General features: G+C 40.2%; 1 protein-coding gene across 2 annotated transcripts in view; it reads left to right on the plus strand.

Moving 5' to 3' along the window:
- Positions 1 to 4,710: 4,710 nt before the first annotated feature.
- DIAPH3 (diaphanous related formin 3) overlaps positions 4,711 to 26,531 on the plus strand; it is a 546,165-nt gene continuing 524,344 nt past the window's right edge. For both annotated transcript variants that reach the window (XM_049700932.1, XM_049700933.1), the window contains exon 1: positions 4,711 to 5,110. In XM_049700932.1, coding sequence (XP_049556889.1) covers positions 4,931 to 5,110 — 180 coding nt within the window. In that variant the 5' untranslated portion in view covers positions 4,711 to 4,930. The remainder of the gene's footprint in view (positions 5,111 to 26,531) is intronic.

Raw genomic sequence — 26,531 nt, forward strand, 5'->3', positions numbered from 1 at the left:
GAACATTTGTCCAAAATTAATATTTGCTTCTTACTGGAATACTACTCTCATTGAAGAAAAATAAATAACCGAACAAAACAAATTGTGATACACCAAGGGGGAAAAATAATTTAGCAGGGGTCAGAAAATATTTTTCTGTAAAGGGCCAGATAGTAAACATTTTAGGCTTTGCAGGCCATATGGTCTCTGTCCCAAGTATGCTACAGTTGTAGAGCAAAAGCAGCTATAGACAATACGTAAAAGAACAGGCATAGTTGTATTTCAGTAACATTTTTTTTACAAAAAATAAGCAGCATATCAAAATTACAATGAGATACCACTCCACACACACTAGCATAGCTAAGTTCAAAAAGTCAGGTAAAAAAAAAAAAATTGTTGGCAAGGATGTGGGGAAATTGGAACCATCCCTGCTGATGGGATGGTGCAGCTACTTTGGAAAAGTCTGACAGTTCCTTAAACTGTTAGCATATGACCCAGCGATTTCTCTCCTGTGCATGTATCCAAGAGAAGAAATACTTTTGTCCACACAAAAACCTGTACATGAATATTTATAGCAGCATTATTCATAAGTCAAAAGGTAGAAAAAAATCCAAATGACCATCAACTGATGAATGGATAAACAAAATGTGCTATATCCATACAGTGAAATATTCCTCAGCCCTTCAGGGATACTTGGCCATGCTTGGGGACATTTTTGGTGACAACTAGTGGGTAAAAGTCAGGAATGCTGCTACACATCCTACAGTATATAGGACAGTCCCTCCCATAACAAGGAGTTATCCAGCTCCAGAAGTTAATAGTGCCGAGGCTGAGAAACACTGGTGTAGACACATACATCATATAACTGTATCAGTGGTCATTCTGAGGATGTGATTTGCTTTTTTCTCATCTAACATTCTATTGTAAAACAGAAGCAATTTTAACCAAGACGGACAAGCATGTGGAAAGTGTGGAAGAAGCCATGCCTCATATCCCGTCCAGGAGGGAACACTGTTTTATCTTGTCATTGAGGGTTCGGAATGAAAGCGCAAAGTCGGTGCTAATGGCCAGACAATTATTTGAATACGCTGTCATTAAGCACAAAATGCTACAGAATTTAGGTACAGTGAGGCATTCCTCCACTGTAGTCAGGTGGTAAAGCAATGATGAAAATGATAAAGTTAAATTACTTAGGCTTGAATTAGGCTTGTTATTAAGTGGTTCTTGTTTTAATGCACTGACCACTTGGAAAGTATTCATGGCAAAGAACTGAACTTGTAGTTTAACTGAAAGAGGGAAATGTAGCGGTTTTCCTTGTTCCCTAGCTCTCCACCTCTGTGCTAATTTAAGGGAGAGAAGGGAAATTCACGTGAGAAGAGAAGACAGAAAAAAAAGTGGAAAGGCAGGTGGAGGAGGAAATATGACTGATTACTCAAAATTAAAAAAAAAATTAAAGTCATCCTAAAAGAAAATTAATTTTTCCTTACATGAACTTAATAGCTCATTGTGGTCTCAATGCCAACAAACTAAAATTTTCTGAAGGAATAGGAAGAGTTAAGGGAGCTATTTCTAAAGTTACTTTATTTCTGTTAGCTTATGTATTTTGTTAAAAACCTTATATATAAAAAACTTATTTTCAACCCCCCAAAAACCCTTAATATGAAACATTTCCAATAAACAGAAAATTACAGAAAATAATAAAAAATAAAATAGACGCAAATATACCCACCATTGAGATTAAATGTGTTAATATTCTTCTAGATTTACTTCAGATGTTTCACTTTTAATAGATAAAAACATTTACCGATACTTCAGCTATAACATTTCAGCTTTAACTCCTTCCTTCTTCTTTCTTCCTTTCCTCTTTGGAACTAGATGACGTTGTTGTGTTAATTTCCCTCATGTTTTTTCAGTGTTATCACGCACATACACATTACATTTATATATATATATATGTGTATATATATATATTTTGCCACTTGATTTTCCTCTTTATTTTTGAGATTTATCCAGATATTCCCTGACTGCAGGATGGCTAAATGCTTTACCCTTTTTTGCTCTTACAGATGTTCAGGAAATACCTTTGTACGGTATCTTTGGCCTTCTCCAGGGAGACTTTAGACATGGAATTGCTGGGTCATAGGTACATGTACCTTCACCATTACTAGGTGTTTCCAAGTTGCTGCCCAAACTGGCTGTACCAGTTTTGCACTCTTATCATCTACGAAGAAATCCCTACATCTTGGTCAAAACTTGGTGATGTGGAACTTTGTAATATTTGCCAGTCTGATGAGGGTAAAATGGTATCTCATAAAATTGTTTGTCACTAAAAAAAAATTTTGAATGGGAATGATCCATCCCTTCCCTCAACTTTTCACAACTTTCTCTCTTATATAGTCATTAAGAGTGAACCCTCACAAGGATTGCATTACTAATTGTCTAGATGTTTAGAATGAACAGACATGATAAAGGAAAGAAACATATTCCTGGATTCCAAGCTTCTCCAGGTCTGCCTTTGGTGCCATTCAACTTTGTCCCAGCCCTGGGTACCAAGGCTGGCACAAGGTAGCACTTCCAAAATTGTTGACTCAGTAGGGTATATCATATCCTTCTTGTTGGGGCATCAGAATGAGGGGCAGTGCATGCTGTTGCGATGTCTAAATAATAAACACATATAAAATGCACTTTAAAAATGTGAAATTTAGACAAATGTATTATTTTCACAGGTGCATTGTGGTTGCAAAGAATTTCTATGAGAAAAATGTTAGAGTGCTCTATGTAAAGCCTGAAAATCAATTATAACAGCTCCTGCTTATTTATATTTAGTTCCATCTACATGCCAAGGACCTGAGAAAGAAAAAAGCAGCCCTTGACATGAGGGAACTAGTTGCCACTTCCAGCTGGGCCTCAGTGTTTTTAGAAGTTGGCCTGACACTCACAGATAGGCCCTGTTGTTCTTCTCAAGGAAATAACCCATCATACAGAATAAGGTCAGTGGGCAAATCACTAAATACCAAACCTCTCGAGACTATCAATGACTGCTCCTCCTTTGTCAGTTACAGCTTTAGCCTCATTCTTTAGCCTGTCATCCTTCTAGATAAGATTTACTAAGCTACACACTCATCGAACTGTCCCCAATCCCTGACAGCGCTGAAATTCAGAGTAACCCTTCTCATTCTTTTTCTGGACTCTTACTGAGAAACCCCATCCCATAGTGCATGTCCTCATTCTTTATGAGTAACAAACTCCACTGGTTCAACTACACATGTTCCTCCTGGTGGTCTTTGGTGGGAGAGGCTTTCACAGACATTTCTAAGAACTTTACATATGCTACCTCATTTAAGCCTGACAACACTGCTTGTTAGGTATTATTATCATCCCCTTTTGCATATGGAAAGGCAACAGAAAGAAATTTTAACATCACCTCCAACATCACATAGCTAGTAAATAACGGGAATAAAATTTGCATCTGGGTCTAACGGTCACCATACATAGGAACGACTTGCAGTTCTCCTGAACTTTCTGTTCTCCTGGACTTTCCCCTAAAAATAAGGTGATTTTTGAGGACAGAGATTGGCACAGAAAGTTTGGTACAGTAAACAAATATAAAAACAAATAAACATAAAACAAACAACCCCCCCCCCCAAAAAAAAAAAAACTGTAGTGTGAAGACTTACTTGAAACTAAGGCCCATTTTCTCAACCTCTGTGCTAATCTCCTGAGTTCTTAAGAGTTGTTTCTTGTACCCAAATCAGTACTGCATGTTTACCCACACCACCTCCATGGAGTCAGAAGATGGGTAGCTTAAGGAAATAGTTCAAAGGGAGAGACTGCTTTTAAAGGGGAAAGAAAACACGCTTATGTATGGGAAAACCGCTTTGGCCTTGTATCTCGACCTTGGCTATACACAATAAACTCTTCGGAATGGTTTCGCTCGAGGCCCTTCATTACATGCCCTTGAAGTTTTTTCAACTCTTTGATCTTCACTCCTCTTGGCCTTGCTCCTGCCTGGAACGTCTTTTATCTGAAAGTCCTGCCACTCTTTTCTGTTCAGAGAAAATCTAGGCATGCTTCCTTTCGTCTTTCCAAATCCCCGCCTTCAGATTTAATGTCAATTCCTCTCCCTTTTGTTCTCAATGAACTTTTAAAATAACTGCTGTAACATTTACATTATTTTGTTATTTGTGTAAGGATTTGTGAAGCACATTAGACTGCGAGCTCCCTAAGGGCGTGGCCCAGCGCTGATATTTGGTGGCCGTCTCTGCCACCCTGAGCGGGCTCGCAGTACTCCGGCACTCAGCAGGCATTCTGACAATCTGTTGAGAAAGCATCCTTATGGAGCGCCGTGGGCGCTGTGGTTCTCTCCCGCTTAGCACCCCTTCAAGTACGGGTCCCAGAACTACTTTTCTCAGTGGCCATCGCACCGAGACCTCCCGAGACTTGCAGAGAAGATTAGCAGATGATTTCACATCCCAGCGCTGTTCATATGGTGGTGTAGGGCGGGTCTCGCCAGACTCCCAGGTTAGCAAGAGCCCATTCTCCAAATTCCAAATACACCCAGACAAGAGACCTCCATAAATTCTCCACACTTCCCCAAACCCAATCCCGCCCAGTTCCCTTAAGGTGGGCTGCCTGGACCAACAGAAGCTTGAACAGCGAAAAGAACGGGCGGAACAGCCAATCACGTTTACTTTTTCCCGGAAGGGGCGGCTCCCGGGACCGTCACTGACCGCGCAGCGCGCGATTGGCGGGTCCCGGGCGGTCAGCGGCGGCGGGAATTTTCGGATGTGTTGGATGTGGCCCGGGAGGCAGCGGTTGGGCTGAACCCAACTGGCGGCGTGGGGGGCGGAACCGGGAAGGCGAGTGCGCCGCAGACGCCTGGGCTCCCGCCTGTGGCTTGTAGAGCTCCCGCCTTCTTTCTTCTCCTACTCCCCCGGAGCTGCGGGGAAGCATGGATCGGTACCGGCCACGGCTGCACCCCGCGGCGCAGGGCTCGGCCGCCGGAGCCCCCTATCCCTCCTCCGCCTCGTTCCGCAGCTGCCGGGACAGCAAGATGCCGCGCAGGAAGGGCCTCCAGCACCCTCCGCCGCCCGGAGGCCCCGAGGAGCCTGGAGAGAAACGCCCTAAGTTTGTAAGTTAGGCCTGAAGCTGGGGGGTGGGGCAGCTCCCACAGTGCCGGTAGGCTGCGGCTCGGTCCCGGGTCCTTCAATGTCATTCAGCTCTGACCTGACTGACAGCGTGGGTGGGACCACAGGGCCTAACTGGGGGCTACATTTTGTTCTAGATTTTCAGAGCTGTCAATCTCTTCGTAGACTTATGACGGCAGGGTCCAATTCTATTTGGATCCTTTGACAAATACCCTGATCAGTGTGTTGCCCCAGATTTTTTAAGGCTGACGTGAGAAGCAGTTCAAATGTCTGAATATTGACGTCACTATGGACTTCACATTTTTTTAAGTTAAACTTTTCCTTTCCCCCCCAGCATCTGAGGGTATGAGATATATCAAAGTGAACTTTTAGGTGATAGTATTTCTTTTTCTGCTTAATATTTAAATCCCAAGAAGAATTTTTAAAAGTAGATTATGATTTTCCAAGTTGAAACAGCTCGTTTAAAATTGGCGGGTCATGTGGTCACTGCTAAAGAATGTTTAGTTTGGAAAGAAGTCTAAGTATTTGAAACCTGCTGTTCTGGTTGCTTCTCTGACTCACTTCAACAGTCAAAGGAAGTGTCATGATTAGCGCCTTGTAAATCTTTCTGTTGGCATCAACTAGTGAAAGAATAGACAGTGAAGATTGTTTTGTTGTGTGTGTGTAAATAAATCACAAATTAATCACATAGAGAGTGGATACATTTGGGGTGGGACCAATGGAATTGAAAATTTAATACTAACCCCTCCATTTTACTTAGGAATATGGAAAAACATTTTAGTCATAGGTGAAATTTTACAGCACAGCATGTGCCTTTTGTGAACAAATGAAAGTTGTTAGGAATGTAAGTCAGGATACACAAATTAAGGGAATAAAGTCTTCTGGAGGAGGAGTGAGTAGCTACATATAACAATTAAAAATGATAGATGAATAAAACTGAGAGCAGAGCTAAGAGATGTATCAGAATACTGAAAATGAGGGACAACATGGATTAATTACACAAAATTAAGTATCAACATGGCCATAGGAATGGTGAAATTTCACAGGAGGATCAACTATGTTGTTGATTGTTATCTTGACAGAGCTGAGGAATAAATAAGATAGGGTTAGACTGGCAATGAAAGATTCTATCCCATATGAGAAGAATCCACTGGGCAATGACTTTTCTTCCTTTTACAGTTTACCATCTGGGTTAATGTTGTCATTCCATTTGGTCTCCGACTTCTGTGCTCTGGAATACATGAAGTGTAATTTTCTGTGACTCATTCCAGAACGGAGGTCATGAAAACAGAACCTAAGATAATATTTAAGTTTAGTTTCCTTGAGAAAAGTATCAGGTGATGTGAGTTCTAGGGTCTGTGCTGTTTTTCATTTCTTAGGTATTTTGTAAAGATGAAAAAAATGTCTGAAGACAACACTTTTAAGCCTTAAATTTAATAAAGACATCTGAAATACTGTTTGTGTTTTTAGATAGGGGTCTGATTTGAATCAAAACTTTAAATTAATTTAGAAGTAATTTGGATTCTTTGTAATCTCGCAAACTAATTTAGATTCTTGCTTACATGGTAATTTCTTGGTATTTTATTTACATTTCACTAATTTTGTTATCAGCTATGTCTAATCTATTTAACTTGTGAATATGTGTGTTATCAATTATTTTTTATTTCTGTAAGTTCCATTTGCTTCTTTTTCCAATCTGCCTGGTTACTGTATTCCTGATATTCCTTGTTTCTTATTCCTTTATTTCTTTAGACAATTCCTACTTTACTCTTTTTATTCTTTATTTGGCAGTTCTGGTATGTGCATATTTGAACTGTCTGACATTGACTTGCGCCCATGGTAGCTTGGTCTCTCCCTCTGCGCTTGTTAAACTTTGTATTTCAATAATTTCAAATTCAATAATTTCATTGCTTTGTCTTAAACCTGTCTTCTAGGAGGCCTAACCGGGGAGGGTTTTCTCTGGAGATGATCTGAGTCTGTTTCCACCAGGAGCCTAGGGGTGCCACCTCCCTATTGAACTGGACTCTTAGAGGGCCTGGGGTTCCAGGCTCAGCTCTAACTCTGTCCTGGCCTAGGCTCAGTATCCCAATCTCAAGGTTACCTTCTGAGCAGCCCTTCCCAGTCTGCCTACTTCTCACTGTTCTCAGTCCCACTCCAGTAACACTTGTTAATGGGTTGGAGGGTGATCTTTGGAGACCACCTCTTCCTCACGAGATTTCTGCAATGCCTCAAAAAATGATTGTCGGTTGTTCAGTCTGCTGTATTGCCAGACATCAAGTTGGTTCTTGGCTTTCTCTTGATTTGGGATGAAGTGATGCTAGCTAGCCTGAATCTCTTCAGGTCACCTAGTCATTAGGTCCTGTAGTTGCCTGGGGCAGCTGCTTTTGACTGGAACAAGTAGTGCGTGTTGGTGATGGGACAGGAGTAGGGATAATGTAGGTGCTTGGTGTTTGCAACCACAAAGCTACAGACTGGTAGTGGAACTCAGGGCTAACCTGGCCACTGACTCCTGTCTTAGTGTAAGAAGGTAAAAGTGTAAAAGTGTAAAAATCCTGTTTTACTTTGAACCTGGATAAAGCAGACAAACAAATCCTTGTTTTCTACTGCATGTTTGGTTGTGGGCCTCAAGTTACTTCTGAATTGTTTATAAACATCTCTAGCATAGAACTTCTCCCCATAGATGTGTGTAAATAGTAGAAGTCTGTCTATTATAAACGTAGGATAGTTTGGCTGCGTAATGAATCAACTTCTTTTGAGCTGCTTGCGAACTAACCAACTTGGTTTCAGCAGGGAATATGGCAAGCAGTGTGTGTGTATTAAGTTACTGGGATAGTTACTGGGAGATGGCTTGCAACCAGTGGAGGCTGGAAGGACAGTGCGAGAACCTGGGTGAAGACTGTGAAGGTGAATAGAATTCAGTAGGATCATTAAACTTGTACCTGCCCTAGGTCACAGCGTCAGTACCTGGACCCGAGTCCTATTTCCCTTCTAGAACAAAACAAAACAGTTTCTTACTCGTCGTGAAAAGCCTGTCAGTGATTCTGGGCATTCCATTCTTACCTCCCACTATTAGAAACACACAGTACGCACAGTGGTGGCTACCAGATCCAGAGTGAGAGCAGGACGTGTGGCTTCTGGAGAAGTTTCCGTCTCTAGGATGTGTGCCAGCCCTTTGAAAGGGGGCCAGTAAATTCCATGATCCAAGCTGGAAGAGTAGCTCTTCTTTTTCAATTAGGAATATCCTTTAAGTTCTCACAGACTTTAGTGTAAATCTGGCATCTATCTAATCATGGTTTCCATTGTATAGATTGTTACTGTCCAGTTATGTCATTACAGTACCATCAGTTTTGGTTGTGAGATGTTTTTCACCATGTCCATTAATATCTGTATGTCTACTGTGTTTGGTCATTGTTAGCAATAACAGTTAACCTTAGTGAGCCGAGCACTGTTCTAGGTGCTTCATAACTTTCAAGTGCTTTAATCCTTATAACAAGCCTATGAGGTGGATAGTATTAATTAGCCTTGTTTGCTAGAAGGGGAAGCTGAGGTACAGAGGTTAAATTGCCTTTGGTTGCACAGCTGCCAGTGGGTGAGGCTGGGATTTGAACCTAGGCAAGCTGGCTTCAGAGTACACATCCTTAATCCCTATCCTGTATTACTCTCCCATGCTAGTGGGAGTTTTACTTTTACTGTTTTACTGCTTCTTTTTTCATTCAGGAACCATTAACAATAGTTAGTAATGCCTTTAATGAATATAGAATTAGTGATTTCCTGATTATAGGCAGATTGTGAGGTGGGAAGAGGTATCAGGTTGGAGAACTTTTGCTTATTGTTCTGGGAACTTGAGAGTTGAAATCGTAGTGGGCTTGGTGAGAATAGTGCCTGCTCGCCTTATTTCCTTGGGCTTATTTGGAGGCAGGTGTGGTAGGCTGAATAATGATCCCCCAAAGTTATTCACGTCTTAACATTCACGTTAATTCCTGGAACCTGTGAATGTTACCTTATGACAAAAAAAGGACATTGCAGGCATGATTAAGTTAAGTTTTAAAAAATGGGGATATTTTCCTGGATTATCAGGGTGGACCCTAAATGCAAACACACTTCCTTATGAGAAGGAGGCAGAGGAAGATTTGACTACAGAAAGGGAGAAGGTGAGGTGACTACAAGGCAGAGAGATTGGGGTTGCAGCCACATGCCGAAGAATGCTGCAGCCATCAGACACTGGAAGAGGCAAGGAACCCTTCTCCCATATCGGGAGATCGGCCCTGCTGACACCTTGATTTTAGCCCAGTTGAACACATTTCTGCTGTTTTAAGCCATCAGGTTTGTGGTAATTTGTTACGGCACCCACAGGAAACTAACAGCAGTTATGAGGATGACCACATTGAAAGTTTTGGTTTCACAGTTTATAAATGTATGTTTTAGGAGAACCATCAGATTCATTTAAATCTCTTCCTGTGGTATCGTTTATTTTGGAAGATTTGTGATTTGAGCGAATATTAGATAACCACAGTTTGGTTTCCTGGAATAATGACTAGAACCTTCATTCATCTTGCTGTGCTGTATCATTATCATAAAGCAACTATGATAATGATACAGGTGATTTCTATGTGCTCTTTTTGAATTTATTTCTTCATTGAGTCCTCAGTTAAAGTGATGCTCTCAGTTGTCCTAGAGTTACACTGTCAAGAATTGGAGATGGTGTTCTTAGTTGAAGGCTTTAGGCACCTGAGTTTTATTCATGTCAAAATACCACCTAACGTAGCAGGCACTGAAACCTTCATAAGGTAAAAATCACTTTATTCAGTCCAGTCTTCTAAGTATAGTCGTCCTTCGTTATCCACGGGGGGTTGGCTCCAGGACCCTCCTTGGATACTAAAATCCATGGATGCTCAAGTCCCCTACATAAAATGGCATAGTGTTTGCATATAACCTATGCACATTATCCAGTAAATCATTTCTAGATTACTTATAATACCTAATACAATGTAAATGCTATGTAAGTAGTTGCTAGTGTGCGGCAAATTCAAGTTTTGCTTTTTGGAACTGCCTGGAACTTTTTTTCCCCAAATATTTTTGATCCGTGTTTGGTTGACTAGTCAGATTCAGAACCTGCGGATACAGAGCGTTGAATGTAAATTGCTCTGAATCATCCCAGACTTTCTTTTCTTCTATCCTTCTAACAGGAAAAATAAGTTTACTTTTATTTGTTAATAGATGATTTATCAAGAGAACAAAATATATCAAGTGGCTTTTGGGGAGTATATTTAGCTGCTGAAAATAGATAATATATGGTATTTATTACTTCTGGATCACTCTGGATCTTTTCTTTGTGAGTAAAAAGGGGTGGGAGCAGGGATAATTGTCTTAGATTTAGAGCAAGGCTTAATTGCTTTTTTCAAAGACTTGGGTCTTTAATTATGAAGAAGCAAACTGACATACATTTATTGCACTGTGAAACCTTGCATCTCATCTAGTCTGTCTTGTAACAATTGCTTCTGAACAGATGTTACCTGAAATACCTTTGCGCAGTTGGTAGAATGTGAAAATTTGTCATGTTTTTATTGTTGTCTTAAATTAACTCTACTATACGGCATAACTTTATTGCTGTGTCCTAGAATCTTTATATATTTACTGCCTTATAGATTGGATTTAAAATTGGCTTTTTACATAGAATGTAAATTAACCTGTGTATAACTTGTTTATGCTTGCAGAATAATACAAGAAAAAACTGCTATGTATTACACTAACGTAATTGTCTTTAACTCAGCACATAGTATCCTCCAAACTAGGAATGAAATGAATGCTACAGAATATGCTTACCATCACACTCTGCTTGTTTATCCCAGAAACTAATTTGACTTTTAGGTCTATAAAATATAGATTAAGCATAACCTTTTACTTTATGAGATATTAAGGATCAAAGCACCAGCTTTCTTTGAACAGGATCTACAAAGGTAACTTTCTCTCAATAGCAGCAGGGTGGCATTGAAATACCTTACCACTGGGAGTAATTTTCTCAAATAGCAAATCACATAATCATTATTAACTTAGAGGAGAATTTAAGAGTTTCAGTAAGTTAAGTTTTGGTGCTGGAGTATTCAAGTTTCTATCTAATTAATGAAAAGTACTCGGAAATGCTTTGCCATAGATTTTATTCTTCAAAGGACCCACTGCCAACCTTTCTCACAGTTTTTTGTAGAAGAGGCATTATGAATGATGTTTACAAGCAGTGACTTGTACCATTTTTAGGGCTTCGATTCCAGCTATGTCACATATTAGCTGTGTGAACTTGGGTGAACTTAGCCTCTCTCTGTGCCTGTTTCCTCATGTGTAAAATGGGGTTGTTGGGAAGATTAAAAGTTAATGTGATGGGCGGAGAACAGGACCTGTAACAGCACTGTAACCTCTAAATATTTACCGTTTATAGGTTTGTTGTTGTCATCATTAGTAGTAATAGTAGTAGTACAATTTTGGTCTAGATTTTAGGGCATTGGGGATGTTACATTGGATATTGGAATAACTTTCTTATACTGGGAAATCTTAATTGGAGCAGACTTTTTCCTCATGTTGAGGCGGAGGCATTCTGTTCCCAGGTCTTATCCTGGCAGGTCAGGTGGTGACATGTGCATTGATGCAGACTTCTGATTCTTATGGCTGAAAGGTCAGAGCAAGTTTCTGGAGCTTTCTGAGGGGTATGTTCTTATTTGTAAAATGAGTTTTATGCAACTATGAAACTTAGGTACCAACGAAACTTACAAAAAGAAACTGGCAAAGGAAATGACCTCAAACTTAGAAAAAAAAAATTCTTGTGATACTCCATTGTGGATTGAATGATAGTAAAAATGTTACTTATATATGTATAGATATAAAACCAAGTATAACTCTTTATGCTTATGGCTCTTTTACAAAACAGATTTACATATAAAATCCAAAACAAAGGTATAAAACCCATAAAATTTAAATTAACAACATTAATGTGATTGATAATTATTTTTGTTGAAATTAAGTCATCACTGTTGGATTTAATACGGGAAAGTTATGTGTGTGGTTTGCTGTTTTCCTTTTTGTCAACTTGACTCTTGGATAGAAATGGAATTCCAGAGCTGAGGAGGCTAAGCACAGACTGATGGCTCCAAAGATCTGGCTGCACACTGTTGGTGGAGGCCTGTTATCTAACATCCCTGTTATTTTCACAAGGTCTGGACTTGAGGTTCTGGGTGAAGTAATGAACTCTTATGATAAAAAGAAAAGAGCCATATGTAAATTTTTTTTAGTAAATTATATGAAACTGTTGATAAAGAGCAGAAAGAATTGGAGCCAAGACCACCAGCCTCTATATTCATTTTTCTCTTGAAATTTAACTTTCCATAGCTTTGGGTATATCGTTCCTTGAATAGTGTCATTTTGGAATTAGAACTTTTCGAAACTGAATTCTTCTTAAGTGCAGGAGCTTGTGAACCGTACGTGGCATGATGTCCATGTTGTTGGGCCTGCTGATACCATATTGGTAGAGCACACAGATGCAGGCATGGTCACCAAAAGTGCCTGATGGAACGTGGTTCTAGAGGGGTCATTCAGATTGTACAGAACGTGCTTGCTTTATTTCTAATGTTTAATATAATCTTGGAAAAATACAAAGTTTCAAAAGTCTGATAGAATCGGAGAGTCTGTGGAAGGGCCCTGCAGACCTCAGTTTGAGGAACCTGGAGATGCCTTAAGACAAGACGTTAGGAGAGTCCTTGAACAGGCAAAGGTTTTGCACCTTTGTTTAGTCTTTTGTTTCCTGAAGAGCGAAAACTGATTAGTAAGTATTTATCAGTAGTGAAGGATGCATACAATGTGCTTTAAAACAGTTTACCTCTAAGTGCTTTTCTAAGGGTCAACATTTCCCTTGCAATCTTTAAACAATATACTTTATCATACAAAAGAGGTATAGAACACAATGTAACTGCTCACCAGTAAGCTTCAGAAATGAAACATCATAAATTCTATTGAAATGTTCATTTCTTCCCTTTCTATTTATATCTCCTTATAATATTTACTCTTCATTTCTTTGAAGTAAGGGCTTACAGGATTTAATTTTTAAAAAATTTTGATTAGTATTTTTGTTGTTGTTGTGGGGGTTTCCAATATACATCTCTCTCTTTTCCGTGAAAATAGATACATGAATGGAATTAATACCTAATAACCTTCTAATCCCTCCATCTTTTAGCATCATAGCCCATCTTAAATACCAGAAAAAAAGGGTATTTTTCCCTAAAAATAGATCCATGAATGGAATTAATATCCAATAACTTTCTAATCTCTCTATCTTTGAGCATCATAGCCCATCTTAAATACCAGAAATAAAGGGGGCACTGGGATTTAATGTATCAAACATGTACTAAGAGCATCCTGTGTGCTGAGGGCCTTGGGGTATATCCAAGTAGCTGTGGTCTACGTCAAACCTTCATGGATTAAAGATGGCTAAATAACCTGCTCAAAGCTCTCCAAGGAAATTATTGCTAATTCTAGGTCACTCTAGATGTTAAAAGAAAAAAAAAAAGTATATGCCTTTTCTGGGGTTAAGGTGTAGAATTTCTTGAAACTCTCAGTAAGATACATGGATTAATCTAATTGTAAGATCTGTAATGTTACATTTCTTTAGCTAATTTTATTGTGAGGTGTCTTCCCAAGATGCGGGGGAGTTTATCCTATAATTGCTGCATTTTCCTGAGGCAGGCTGTTTATTTGGGTGTCATAAAAATGAAACTTTGTAACATTCAGTTTTTAACCAGGATTTACAAATTGGTGACATTGATTATGGACTGTACTGTAGTATTAAACTGTTTTTGTTTATCAAAACATTGGATAGAATGCAATTCATAAAGACAATTACAATTCATTTCTAATGAAAAATTGACAGCCCGAGAAATGAACATGAAAAATAGAATGCACATAATCTACATTCAGAAACTCAGTATGACAGTTTCATTTCTTTATAAAAGGTGATGGTCTTCATTAAAACCATGTTCTAACTGCACTCATCCTATCTTCTGAGGGTATCATTTTGCTCTTATTGATATGTTATCTCGAGCCTGCTTTCAGTTGCTGTATGCATATGTTTGTAAGCTTTTGGAAGTCACTTTCTCTCATGGTAGTGCCTGATATAGGCTTGAGCTTATGATGTGAACACTTGGCTAATTGAAAATCTATGCAAAACTACTCTTGTAACCTTACACCACCTGGTTCATTAATCTATTCATGATTAATTTTAATTTAAATAATATTGATATACCCTAAATGTCTATTTTATTTTTATAAAAGATTGCATTGGTGGTGGGTGAGGGCATGTAAAGACTACCAGAAACATCTGGGTCATTGGAGAACTGAACCTGCCCACTCAAGCTCCTCCAGGGGCCTGGCAGCATGGCTTTAGAATACCCCCTCCAACCCTCCAACCACTGTGATAAAGAGCGCTTGGGCTGGATTCAAATATGGCTGTATGTCCTTGGGAAAATTAACTTCTGTGCCTCAGTTATCCTATCTGTAAAATGGAATAGATAATCGTAGTATTGTGGCGATTAGTTGAGGTAATGCATGTTACAATAGCTTGGGCACAGAGCCTAACAGTTAATACATGACAGCTGTTATTCCAGATCTTTCTGGATTTACCATGTGGTTGGGGCCCAATAAACCTGTTGTAAGTTGAAAATATAATCAAAAATGCATGGAATATGCCTAACTTACTGAACATTATAGGTTAGCCTAGGCTACTTTAAACGTGCTTGGAAAACTTAACATTGGCCTATGGTCAAGCAAACTCATCTAACACAAAGCCTATTTTATAATAAAGTGTTGAATATCTCATGTATTGAATACTGTACTGAAAGTGAAAAACAGACTGGTTGTGTGGGTCCAGAGTGATTGTTTCTCTCGTGATCGCGTGGCTGATGGGAGCTGCGGATGCTGTCCGCCCAGCATCATGAGGGAGTATCCTACCACCTATCTATCACTAGCCTAGGAAAGGATCAAAATTTAAAATTTGAAGTACAGTTTCTATTGAATGAGTATAGTTTTCACATCATCGTAAAGTTGCAACTTTGTAAGTGGGAGACTGTAGTTTTATTCTTTTGGTTCCCGAACCCCAAAATAGGGGAGATTCCACCTCTGTAGTGTTGAATTCTCTCAGGCTGGTCATCTTGAAGGGCATGTGACATGATCTCAGTTATTGACAGCATTTTGACCTTTCTCTGCTTCCCCCCTCCCTCCTCCTTCCTCCATTCCGGCTGGACACCTGCATTGTGTCCAGGGACCTGACCTTAATTCCAGTGGGGAACATGCCAAGAGGCTTGGTCCCTGGACATATATCCCCTCCTTTCTGTTTCATCTAGACCTCCATCCCTTGACCTTGCCTCTCTTTCTTTCTCTGTCAGCCTCCTGCTGACAACACTTGCTCTACACTAAACCCACACCCTATGAAAGTAACCCAGGGCTTCCTTTTGAACTAGGATGCCTTCACGTTCCTCGCCTCCTCAAACCTGCCATAAGGTAGAATATAAATAAATAAAGCAGCTCTGGCCTTCTTGTCCACTTGCCTCCTATCTCCAAGACTGGAACAACCTGATAGGCTTCTCTGTGGCTGACCCGTGCTGCTGCATCCTGGTGGAAACCCCTCCAGCTCTGTGAACTGACGCCCTTAGACATCAGGAATCTACAGATTCACTGATTAGCAGGGTCTTCAGAGATGTTGATCACAGTCATCATCATGATAGCTATGCTTATTCAGCTCTCTTGGTGGGCTGGATACTCTTTTGATCACTTAGTCCTAATACAATGCTTTGAAGTAGGTACCCTTGTGTTACACTTGATGGAACTGAGGCAGGGAGAGAGGTTTGGGGATGGTCCTGAGGTCCTGCAGCTGGGAACAGGGAATGATGGATGTGAAAGCAGCCAGGCTGGGCCAGAGCCCTGGCTTTGAACTAGCTTTTTGGTTACGTCCTTTTTTACTTCTCTCAGCATTTATGCTGAGACTGTATGTATTCACTCTTTTTACCTTCTCTATGGGCCTGATTCCTTTTTGTTGTAAATCGTTTTTTAAATTGAAAAAGTAATGTGTGAAACTCTTAAAAAGCCCAACAGTGTATGAGTTCAGAGTGAAATTCACTAAGACTCCCTTACAGCCTAGACCACCAGTTCAGATTTTCCCCATACAGAGGCAATGATGACTTTTATTATTTTCTTTTGGATCCTTTAATGATATTCTCTGTGTGTGTGAAGCTCCCACTTGATACTGCACAGGAACATGCCACAGCATTTGCTGAAATGATCTTAGAGATGGTTTCTCCTGACTCTTCACACTCACCTTGACACATTCTTCAGAGAGAAAATAAAGGCCGTACTGCTTGAACTGGCTCAATTTCCTGCTACTGCTGCTGTTATCTTCTATATCTGCAACTCTTCATCCTTTCTCTTCCAATATCCACAGAATAAGTGTCTGTTTTTCTATTCAAGGTTAATCCCTTTGCCACTGATCTTGATCCAGTCCCATTCCATGAAGCTGTTTCACTCTTCACAGGCTCCATCCTGTAAGAATGCTCAGATATCTTCCATTCTGAAAGAAAAAGCAGAAGCAAAACCAAACAACCTCCCTCTCCAACTTTCCCATGACCCTGTGACCCACTCAATACCATGCTGTTTCCTTCCCTTATAGCCAAATTCTGTGAATTAGCTGTTTTCATTTATTCTGTAAATATTTGAATGGCCTTTAATACCAAGCATAGCACAGGTGGGTACAGTTTGGTTCTTGACTTCAAGAGGCTCCCATTCAGTCTAGCATGGAAAATAGTGGTACAGACCAAGTGTGTGGTATTACCAGGGAGTCCATATTGTGTAGTTTTAAAGAACTCAGGCCCTGAAGTTAACCTGGGTTTAAGTCCTGGCTCTGAAATTGGTAGCTGTGTGACCTTGGGAAATTACTTTTGTTGTTGTTGTTTGTTTCTTCATGTATGATGTGGGAACAGTAGTACCCGTATTATAGGTTAGACATGATGTTTCAATGTGTTATAATGGGGGTTAACATGTAAGTACTAAATAGCTCTTAGCTTGCTGCTGCTGTCATGATGGCATCGGCCAAGGGTAGAGTGCGCTCATAAGGGAGGGATTCAGACACCTCCCATAGGCTCCTCAACCTGTCTTTGCTTCTGTCATTCCACTGAAATTGCTTTGGCAGGTCAACAACTGCCAACCCAGTGGCCGATTTTCAAGGTTCATCTTACTAGATGTCAAGGTATTAGCACTGATCCCTCACTTCTTCAAACCTTTGCTGTAACTTATTCTTCTCTTCTAATCTTTGCTCATCCCTCTTCCTACCCTCTTAGTGTTCCCAAGTACTGTCTCTTTGATCTTTTACTTTTTTTACTTGATACCTCCTTCCAGCATGAGCTGATTCATTTCATTAGCTTTTACTACCACCTAGATCAGTGCTGTTAAGTACAACTTTCTGTGATGATGGAAATGTTCTGTTCTGCTGTGTCCGATTTGATATTCACTAGTCATATGTGGCTAATACTACCAAAGGGCTGACTTTTTAATTTGAATTAACTTTTGAAATAGCCATATGTGGCTAGTGGCTAATGCTAGACTTTGGCCCACATTCATGTTTAAATGGACTGCCTGTGGCCTCAGGCACAGGCCATCTACAGGTCAGACTGCCTTCCAATGATGTGACAGTTTATTCCTGCTGGATAACTTGTACATCTTGTTCAGGCAAAGATGGTACACTTTCTTAGCCTCTGAAGCTACCCTCAATGATGGGTTTATGAGCAAAACGACATCAACGATGACAGAAACAGGCATGGGATCACACCTGTTAGAATGGCTGTCATCAAGAAGAGAGAACAAGTGTTGGTGAGAATGTGGAGAAAAGGCAACCCTTGTGCGCTGTTGGTGGGAATGTAAACTGGTTCAGCCACTATGGAAAACAGTACGGAGGTTTTCCAGAAATTAAAAATAGAACTATCATATGACTCATCAATCCTAGTTCTGGGTATATATCCAAAGGAAACAAAAACTGGACCTCTAAAAGGTATCTGGACTCCCATGTTTATTGCAGTATTATTCACAATAGCCAAGATATGGAAGCAACCTAAGTGTCCATCAACAGTTGAATGGATAAAGAAGATATGGTATATATATATATATACACACACACACAAAGAATGTTTATTCACCTGTGAGAAAGAAAGACATTCTGCCGTTTGTGACAACATGGTTGGACCTTGAGGGCATTATGCTAAGTGAGATAAGCCAGAGGGAGAAAGACAAATACTATATGATATTACCTATATGTGGAATCTGAAAAAGAAGGGTGGGGAAATGTGTTAAGGGAGATAAACTTTGGGGAGATGAGTTAAAGGGTATAAACTTACAATCAGAAGATAAGTTCTGGAGAGCTAATGTATAGCATAGTGATTATAGTCAACCATACTGTATCATAAACTTCCGAGTTGCTAAGAGACTAGATCTTAAGTGTTCTCCACACAAAAAAGAAATGATAATTATGTGAAGTGATAGAGGTGGTTAGCTAAAGCTACTGTGGCAATCATATTGCAAAATATAAATGTATCAGATCAACACATTGTATGTCTTTAACTTACACAATGTTATATGTAAGTTATACCCGCAGTCCTTGGTCATTTGCAATAGGTTATTAAGATCACTGGGGGCCTTCCCGTGCCTGTTGCTGTCAGCTGCTGACTTCCCCATAAACCTTGTTGACTCATTTTATTAGTGTGTTTGAATCGTGCGATGATCAATATGAAATGTGAAATTATGAATATGAATCAATATGAAACTATGTGTTTTCAGAAATCCTTTACAAATATACTTGGGTTATTACTAGAGAGTCATCACTGAAGTCTCCTTGGTGTTGTTGGAAGATTGCCAAGGGCAGTTTAGGCTGTAGTTTCTTGAGCCTGCAGCTTGACTACAGAAATTGGTGTGTTCAAAACCTAAGTTGTGAGATAGAATTTTATGTGTTGGAATTTCACTATGTCATCGTGTGACATAGTGTAAGTTTGATATAGTATTGGACTGCTCTGTATGTAACCCCATTCAAGGATTTTTCTCTCCAAATTCCCCAAATTTCTTTGGGTGAGAAGTGCAATGAAAAGTATTAAGGTGAGGAACCCATGTATTTCTGTGTGTGTAGCAGTGGCATGATGGTTACTTATGTTACATTATTTTTGAATCACTGAAAAGGGAAAATAAGTGACCCAGGTTATTTATGTTTTCCTCTAGAACCTATTGAATTGTAAACTCCTTCAGGGCAGGTGCTGTGTTTTATAGCACCTGCATCAGGCCGGGCATGATGTTTTGTTAGCTTAGATGCGCAATAATGATATCTGGCTTGGTTAGTATTTCTAAGAGATGTAAAACATAACCACATTTTATGTATAGTACTGGGACTGCATGTAAGAGCTGGAATTGTGCTCTTTTTCCTCCTTTTTCAGATATTAAATTTGTAAATATGCAATCACCTTTTTGACTTAAGTGACAAACCAATTTAGAGGGTAGTAATAAAAAGTAGTAATCAAATTATGCAGGAAAACTTAGTGGTGATTTAATTATTTAAAAAAGAGTTTAAACATCAATAATTTAAAAATTAAATTTCTTTATTTAGCTTTTGCCCTGTAATTAATTTCAGACAGTATGTGTGTGTGTTTTTTTGAATGAGATTTTGAAATGTGGATATTTTTGTGGCTCATGTTTAGTCTGATTTGGAAGGACATGGTGTATAAGGCTTGTGGCATGTACTAACGCTTAAATTCTACAAATAAAAATATAAAAACTATTGATTACATTTCTATTTTACACTTAAGCAACTTTAAAAAAAAAAAAAGGGGGAAACTCCCTAGCAAAACATATATTTTTGTGTTAGTCAGTTTTCAGAAATTACAATCCCCCCAGCTTCTTATCACCTCAACTTTTAAGATAAGACTTTGTACTCAGTGTTATAACACTTAATAACCGTTCAATTGGAATTATACTTATCTTTCTTTTTATTTATTTTATTATTTTATTTTATTTATTTTTTTGGGCTGTGTTGGGTCTTCACTGCTGCGCGTGGTGAGTGGGGGCTACTCTTTGTTGCGGTGAGTGGGCTTCTCATTGTGCTGGCTTCTCTTGTTGCGGAGCACGGGCTCTAGGTGCATAGGCTTCAGTAGTTGTGGCTCGTGGGCTATAGAGCACAGGCTCAGTAGTCGTGGCTCACGGGCTTAGTTGCTCCATGGCATGTGGCATCTTCCCGGACCAGGGCTTGAACCTGTGTCTCCTTCATTGGCAGGTGGCTTCTTAACCACTGCACCACCAGGGAAGCCCTATGCTTACCTTTCTTGTTAAGATTTCATTTCCAATTCCTTTGCCTCATAAACAACTCAGAAACTGCTTCATTTCTACTGTAAGTCTTCCTCCCTAGGTTTGAAACAGCTGCTGTCCCATGGAGTGGCGAGGACTGAGGGAAGGGAAGGGAAGGGAAGGAAATTGAGCCTGGGTTTGGGGTCACAGTGACCAAGGTTCCATTCCCAGCCCGGCCACTCATCCGCTCTGGCAGATCACTTTTGTGACACTCAATTTACTGATCGGTAAGATGGGATAATGGCTGATGTTTAGGATTGTTGGGTGTATTAGTAACTATGGTAATGCTCAATAGGTGACGGTGGAAATGGTGATGATGTGGGCTATATGATATGGGTACCTAGGGATCTATTTTGCAGTCTCGGGTTCTGTGTCAGTCAAGGCCTCTTTTGGCTTAAAGGAACATAACAATATCTAGTTTAACCTTAGAAAGGGCAGTTGTAAAGATGCACAGGGCTATCTCCTGGGATCAAGCACAGTGAGTTTAGCTGCTTCACTTGGATTGGAGCGGAGAACTGAAAACGGGCAGCTTGTCTCATTCCCTTTTCTGGGATCATACATTTTTGTGGTGCTTCTTACCAGGCATTGCTCCACTGTTGTATCTCTGCATTGTATCGCTTCTGCTACCTTGATTTTCACACAGCCAAGCCCAGAGTCTCACAGTTCCAGGTATACATATATGTTCTTGGTCCTGATTCTCATCTCTGAATCCCAAGTCCACATTTCTGGGAGAGTGAGGATTTAATTGGCTTTGCTTGGATTTAAGTGTTGAGCTCTGCTCACCTCAGCTGTGGCAGGGCTGGCTCACAAAGAATGATGAAGATTGCTCGTCCCACCCCTATGACATAGAGGAGGGATTGTGTGCACGAGACAGATAAACCGAACAGGTGTCTGCCATATCTGCACATGTGGGACTTTGGTGATGCTAGGCACTGGAAGACTGAGCTTGCCCAATTTAGTTGTTTCTAACCCTGGCTGTATATTAGAGTCACCATGGGGGTAGCTTAAGTACTTATGGCAGGCCCTGTCTTTGGGTATTCTGATTCAGTTGGTTTGGGATATTACTCAGGTATTTGTATTAGGAAAAGAAAACAAAAGCTCTTCAGGTGATTCTCATATTCAGATTGAAAAACCACTGGCCTAAATGTTCCCTGCGCTGTGGTATGTCTAGGAGTTCAAAGATAAGGGAAACAAGGTCCCTGCCACTTTTAAAAAAAAGGAAAGAAGAAAAAAAAGACAAACCCATAAACTGCAAGACAGTGAGTGATCAATGACCCAAAGGAATTTTCTTTTTATATACACAGAACATTTTTATTACAGGATAGGGATATAGCACAGCAATAGCAGAAGGATATGCAGTGAAAGGGGTCTGGCGATCTCAGGCATAGGCTGACACACAGGACACGTGCTGTCCGCAGGTCTTGAACCACCACCAGCATACATGCAAAGCATTTTGGTACCAGGATGCCCCAAGTCTGTTCATGCTGGGGGTCTCTTACCTACATGACAAGCTTCCCCATTACCACCTGAAAGGAATAAGAGGGACTCAGTGGGTCAACTCCTTTTTTTGGGTAACTTTTATTTATTTATTTTATTTTTGGCTGCGTTGGATCTTCGTTGCTGCATGTGGGCTTTATCTAGTTGTGGCGAGCGGGGGCTACTCTTTGTTGCAGTGCCCGGGCTTCTCATTGCGGTGGCTTCTCTTGTTGTGGAGCACGGGCTCCAGAGTGCGGGCTCAGTAGTTGTGGTGCACGGGCTCAGTTGCTCCGCGGGAAGATCGTGTGGGATCTTCCTGGACCAGGGCCAAGGAACTGTAAACAAAAGGGCTATGGGGGACAGAATTGGGATCTTCATTTCTTGATGATACTGAAGGTTCACCCACCCTTACTGTAAATTTATATGTGCAATACCTACTCAGTCTGTTTTCTTCCCTCACATTGTATTCTCCCCTTTAGCTGTCAGTCTCCTGAGGCCCAGGCAACATGCTGGCTGTAGGGATGGTGCTGGGAAACTGCCACTGCTTGGAGTTCTCAGCCCCAAAGAAAAATCACAGCATGTGAGAGGCCCCAGCAGCTGAAAGGAGGGTGGTCCAATACAACTGACACCCAGCAAAGCAGAGCTGCTGGCAAAGTGGATTCAACTGTTATTTACTAGTTAAGTTGATTACTTATAACATGCTTTTATACATAAACATTTGTGACTGTTCTGTTAGAAGAATAAAAGCCCATGTCCTTAAGATGGCCTGGGATGGATCTGCCCCTCCTTCCTCTTTGATTTGTTTCATGTTGCTGTTGCCACACTGGCTCCCTCCTTCCTTGAACCCTAGAGGTGCTCTTTCCTAATGGCCTTTGTTCTCCCTGCTCTTTTATCTGAAACACTTTCCCTGATTCCTTAGTCCACTCCAGTCTGCTCAGATGCCACCTTCCCATTCAGACTTATGCCTACCCCAATTCCCACGTTTTAAATTGCAACCCTGCTTTCTGGGCCTGCCTTACTTTGTGCTAATTTTCATTTTTAGCAGAGCTCTCATCACCTTCTAACATCCTCTATAACTTATTAATGTGTTTGTTGTCTGTTCCCCAATAGAAGGTAAGCTTCTTTAGGACAGGAATCTTTGTTTTATTTACTGATGGTTCCCTTGTCAATACATAGAAATGTTTAATATTTGTTGAATGAATGAATGTTTTAGGAATCTGTCATTGTGTAAAAAGGACAAATTCTGTACTACCAGTTTTACCTAAATCATGGCTTAATTTGACTTTAGTTTTAGATCATTGCTATAATGTTTGCATGTTCCTTAGCAAGTATTTATGCACATATGATTAAAAATGCTGCCTTTTCTTCCTGTCAGCATTAAATACCTCTGTTATGGTGCTTATCCCACTGTCTTGCATTTTGGTTATTCAGCTACTTGTCTTGCTGCTCCTTTGGTTGTAAGCTCATAAGAGCAGGGACTGGGTCCTCTTTATATATATATATATATATATATATATATATATATATTTTTTTTTTTTGGCCCTAGACACCCCCCCATCCCTTTTGTCTCTGACTCTACCTCCTAGCACTCTTCTTTTTTTCTTTTAAAATTTATTTATTTATTTATTTATTGGCTGCAGCAGGTCTTAGTTCTGGCACGTGGGATCTTTTGTTGCAGTGTGTGGACTCTTTGTTGTGGCGTGCGGGCATCTCTCTAGTTGTGGCGCTCAAACTCCAGAGTGCACGGGCTCAGTAGTTACGGCACATGAGCTTTCTAGTTGTGGCACATGCCTTCTCTCTAGCTGTGGTGCGCAGGCTCTTTGTTGCAGCATGTGGGCTTGTCTCTAGTTGTGGTGCGTGGCTTTTCTCTAGTTGTGGTGCGTGGGCTTCTCTCTAGTTATGGCGCTCAGGCTCCAGAGTGCACGGCCTCAGTAGTTGTGGCACGTGAGTTCTCTAGTTGTGGCATGTGGCTTCTCTCTAGTTGTGGTATGCAGGCTCTTTGTTGCGGTGTGTGGGCTTCTCTCTAGTTGTGGCGTGTGGCTTCTCTCTAGGTGTGGTGCGCAGGCTTCTCTCTAGTTGTGGTGCTCGGGCTCCAGAGCACACGGGCTCAGTAGTTGCAGCGTGTGAGCTCTCTAGCTGTGGCACGTGGGCTCCAGAGTGCATAGGCTCAGTAGTTGTGGCGTGTAGGCTCAGAGCGATTGGGCTCTGTAGTTGCAGCATGTGGACTCTCTAGTTGTGGCACGCAGGCTCAGTAGTTGCAGCACGTGGTCTTAGTTGCCCTGCAGCATGTGGGATCTTAATTCCCTGACCAGAGATCGAACCTGCGTCCCCTGCATTGGAAGGTGGATTCTTAACCACTGGGTGGGTCTTCTTTGTATTTAATATAGTGTCTTGCACATGTTGGCAGCCTAATTGTATTGCGTAGTAGAAAAATAGGGTTATGAGGGACTTCTCTGGTGGTCCAGTGGTTAAGAATCCGCCTTCCAATGCAGGGGACGTGGGTTCGATCCCTGGTCGGGGAACTAAGATTCCACATGCCGCAGGGCAACTAAGCCTGTGTGTTGCAACTACTGAGCCCCCGCACCCCAACTAGAGAGAATTCCGCATGCCGCAACGAAAGAGCCTGCGTACCACAACTAAGACCCAACACAGCCAAATAAACAAACAAACAAATAAATAAATAAAAGAAAAAAGAAAAAAAGGATTATGAGACTAGGTCTTACTTGAACAATCATGTCTTATTTCTTATACTTTGTTATCATGTCTTCATTTGCATTGAGTTATCAAGTGAGTGGTATTTACCTTAGCTTTCTTTTTTAAATTTATTTATTTATTTTTGGCTGTGTTGGGTCTTCGTTTCTGTGCAAGGGCTTTCTCCAGTTGCAGCAAGCGGGGGCCACTCCATCGTGGTGCGTGGGCCTCTCACTATCGCGGCCTCTCCTGTTGGGAGCATGGGCTCCAGACACGCAGGCTCAGCAGCTGTGGCTCACGGGCCCAGTTGCTCCGTGGCATGCATCTGGGATCCTCCCAGACCAGGGCTCGAACCCACGTCCCCTGCATTGGCAGGCAGATTCTCAACCACTGCGCCACCAGGGAAGCCCTACCTTAGCTTTCTTAAGATGGCATGAGATAGTTTACATTTATAATAAGGAAAAATGATAGATTTCTTTTATTTCTGACATTAATAAGTGTCAAAGTAGAAAAATAAAGCTAAGTCAATATATTATTGTTGCCACAGAAATTGAATTTGTGTCAAAAGGTTTTGTGCTTGTGATGTAGTGATTCATATAGTTTTCTTGGAATTAAGTCTCTAGCAGGTGACAACATCAATAATTCACAAAACCAAGGAGACTTTTGAGATTGGTTAATTTATATATGTGGATTAGAAAACAAATGAATAATGTGCTTAATGTATTCTGACGTATTTGAAAATATGCATTAAAAATCCAGCCTATTAAAAAGTCTCTGTTCACAGTATTTATTAGATTTTTTAGATTTTTATTTCTTTTACTGTCTCATACATACATTTTTATTTGAAAAGGAACAAATCTATATTTTCTGTTTAGTGTGAAAAGTAATATCCATAGTAATTAAAAGAAACTTTTCTCATTATAAAAATAAATATGCTCATTCCAGACAGCTAAGAAAATACAGAAAAATGTAAAAAAAATTGTTTCAAATCCCACAATCCAGATATATAAAATTAACAGTGGTTCCTGTCTGTTTTTTTTCCATAAATGTGTATATTAATGAAGTTAGAATTATATTGCAAATGCAATTTTAAATACAGCTTTGTTTCATGTAACATTATATTGTAAGCATTTTTGCTATGGTAAGACTGTAATTTAATCTTTCACGTATTCTGGGAAGTTTTAGGTTGATTACAATTCTAGCTATTTAAAATAATGCTGTAGTGGTATATATCTATGTATAAGAATACTTGATTGTATTTCTTATTTCCTAAGTATAGATTCTACAAATAGAATTACTAGGTTAAAGAGTAATTACTAGTAGAATTACTAGGTTGAACATAGGATTTGTTTCACCAAATTGTTCTCTCAGAAGGTTTCACCAGATTTATTTCCTTATGGTGATGCTAAAATGTAAACAAATAAAACCCTTCTCAAATATAGAGCAGTGTGATGCGTGGTACTATATAAGTCTCAGGAATATCCAGTCTAAATTCGTGTCTTAGACATGACATCTAAGAGGCTGAGGCACTCTCAGAAATAACATAGTAATTAGATAAACTTCAGGGTGATTTTGGAAGCTCTGGGACCATTTAAAATCCGTCTACAGCTAATATCTTACTTTTCAGCCTTCTCCAGATAATGAAAAAGGTCTTGGGTTCTGATGACCTCGAACCAGACCTAACTTGTAAAGGGGTTCAGGGATTTGAATTGTCTTTTCCTGGACCCGTTGGAGAAGCGTTTTTGATCTGGTAATTTAGTGAAAGAAACTGGAACAGCTGAAGAGAATATCTTAAAATAGGTATGAAGGCTGTGTTACTAGGATTAGTCATTATGTTTT

Source organism: Orcinus orca, chromosome 18, assembly GCF_937001465.1.
Source record: "Orcinus orca chromosome 18, mOrcOrc1.1, whole genome shotgun sequence".
Lineage (NCBI taxonomy): Eukaryota > Metazoa > Chordata > Mammalia > Artiodactyla > Delphinidae > Orcinus > Orcinus orca.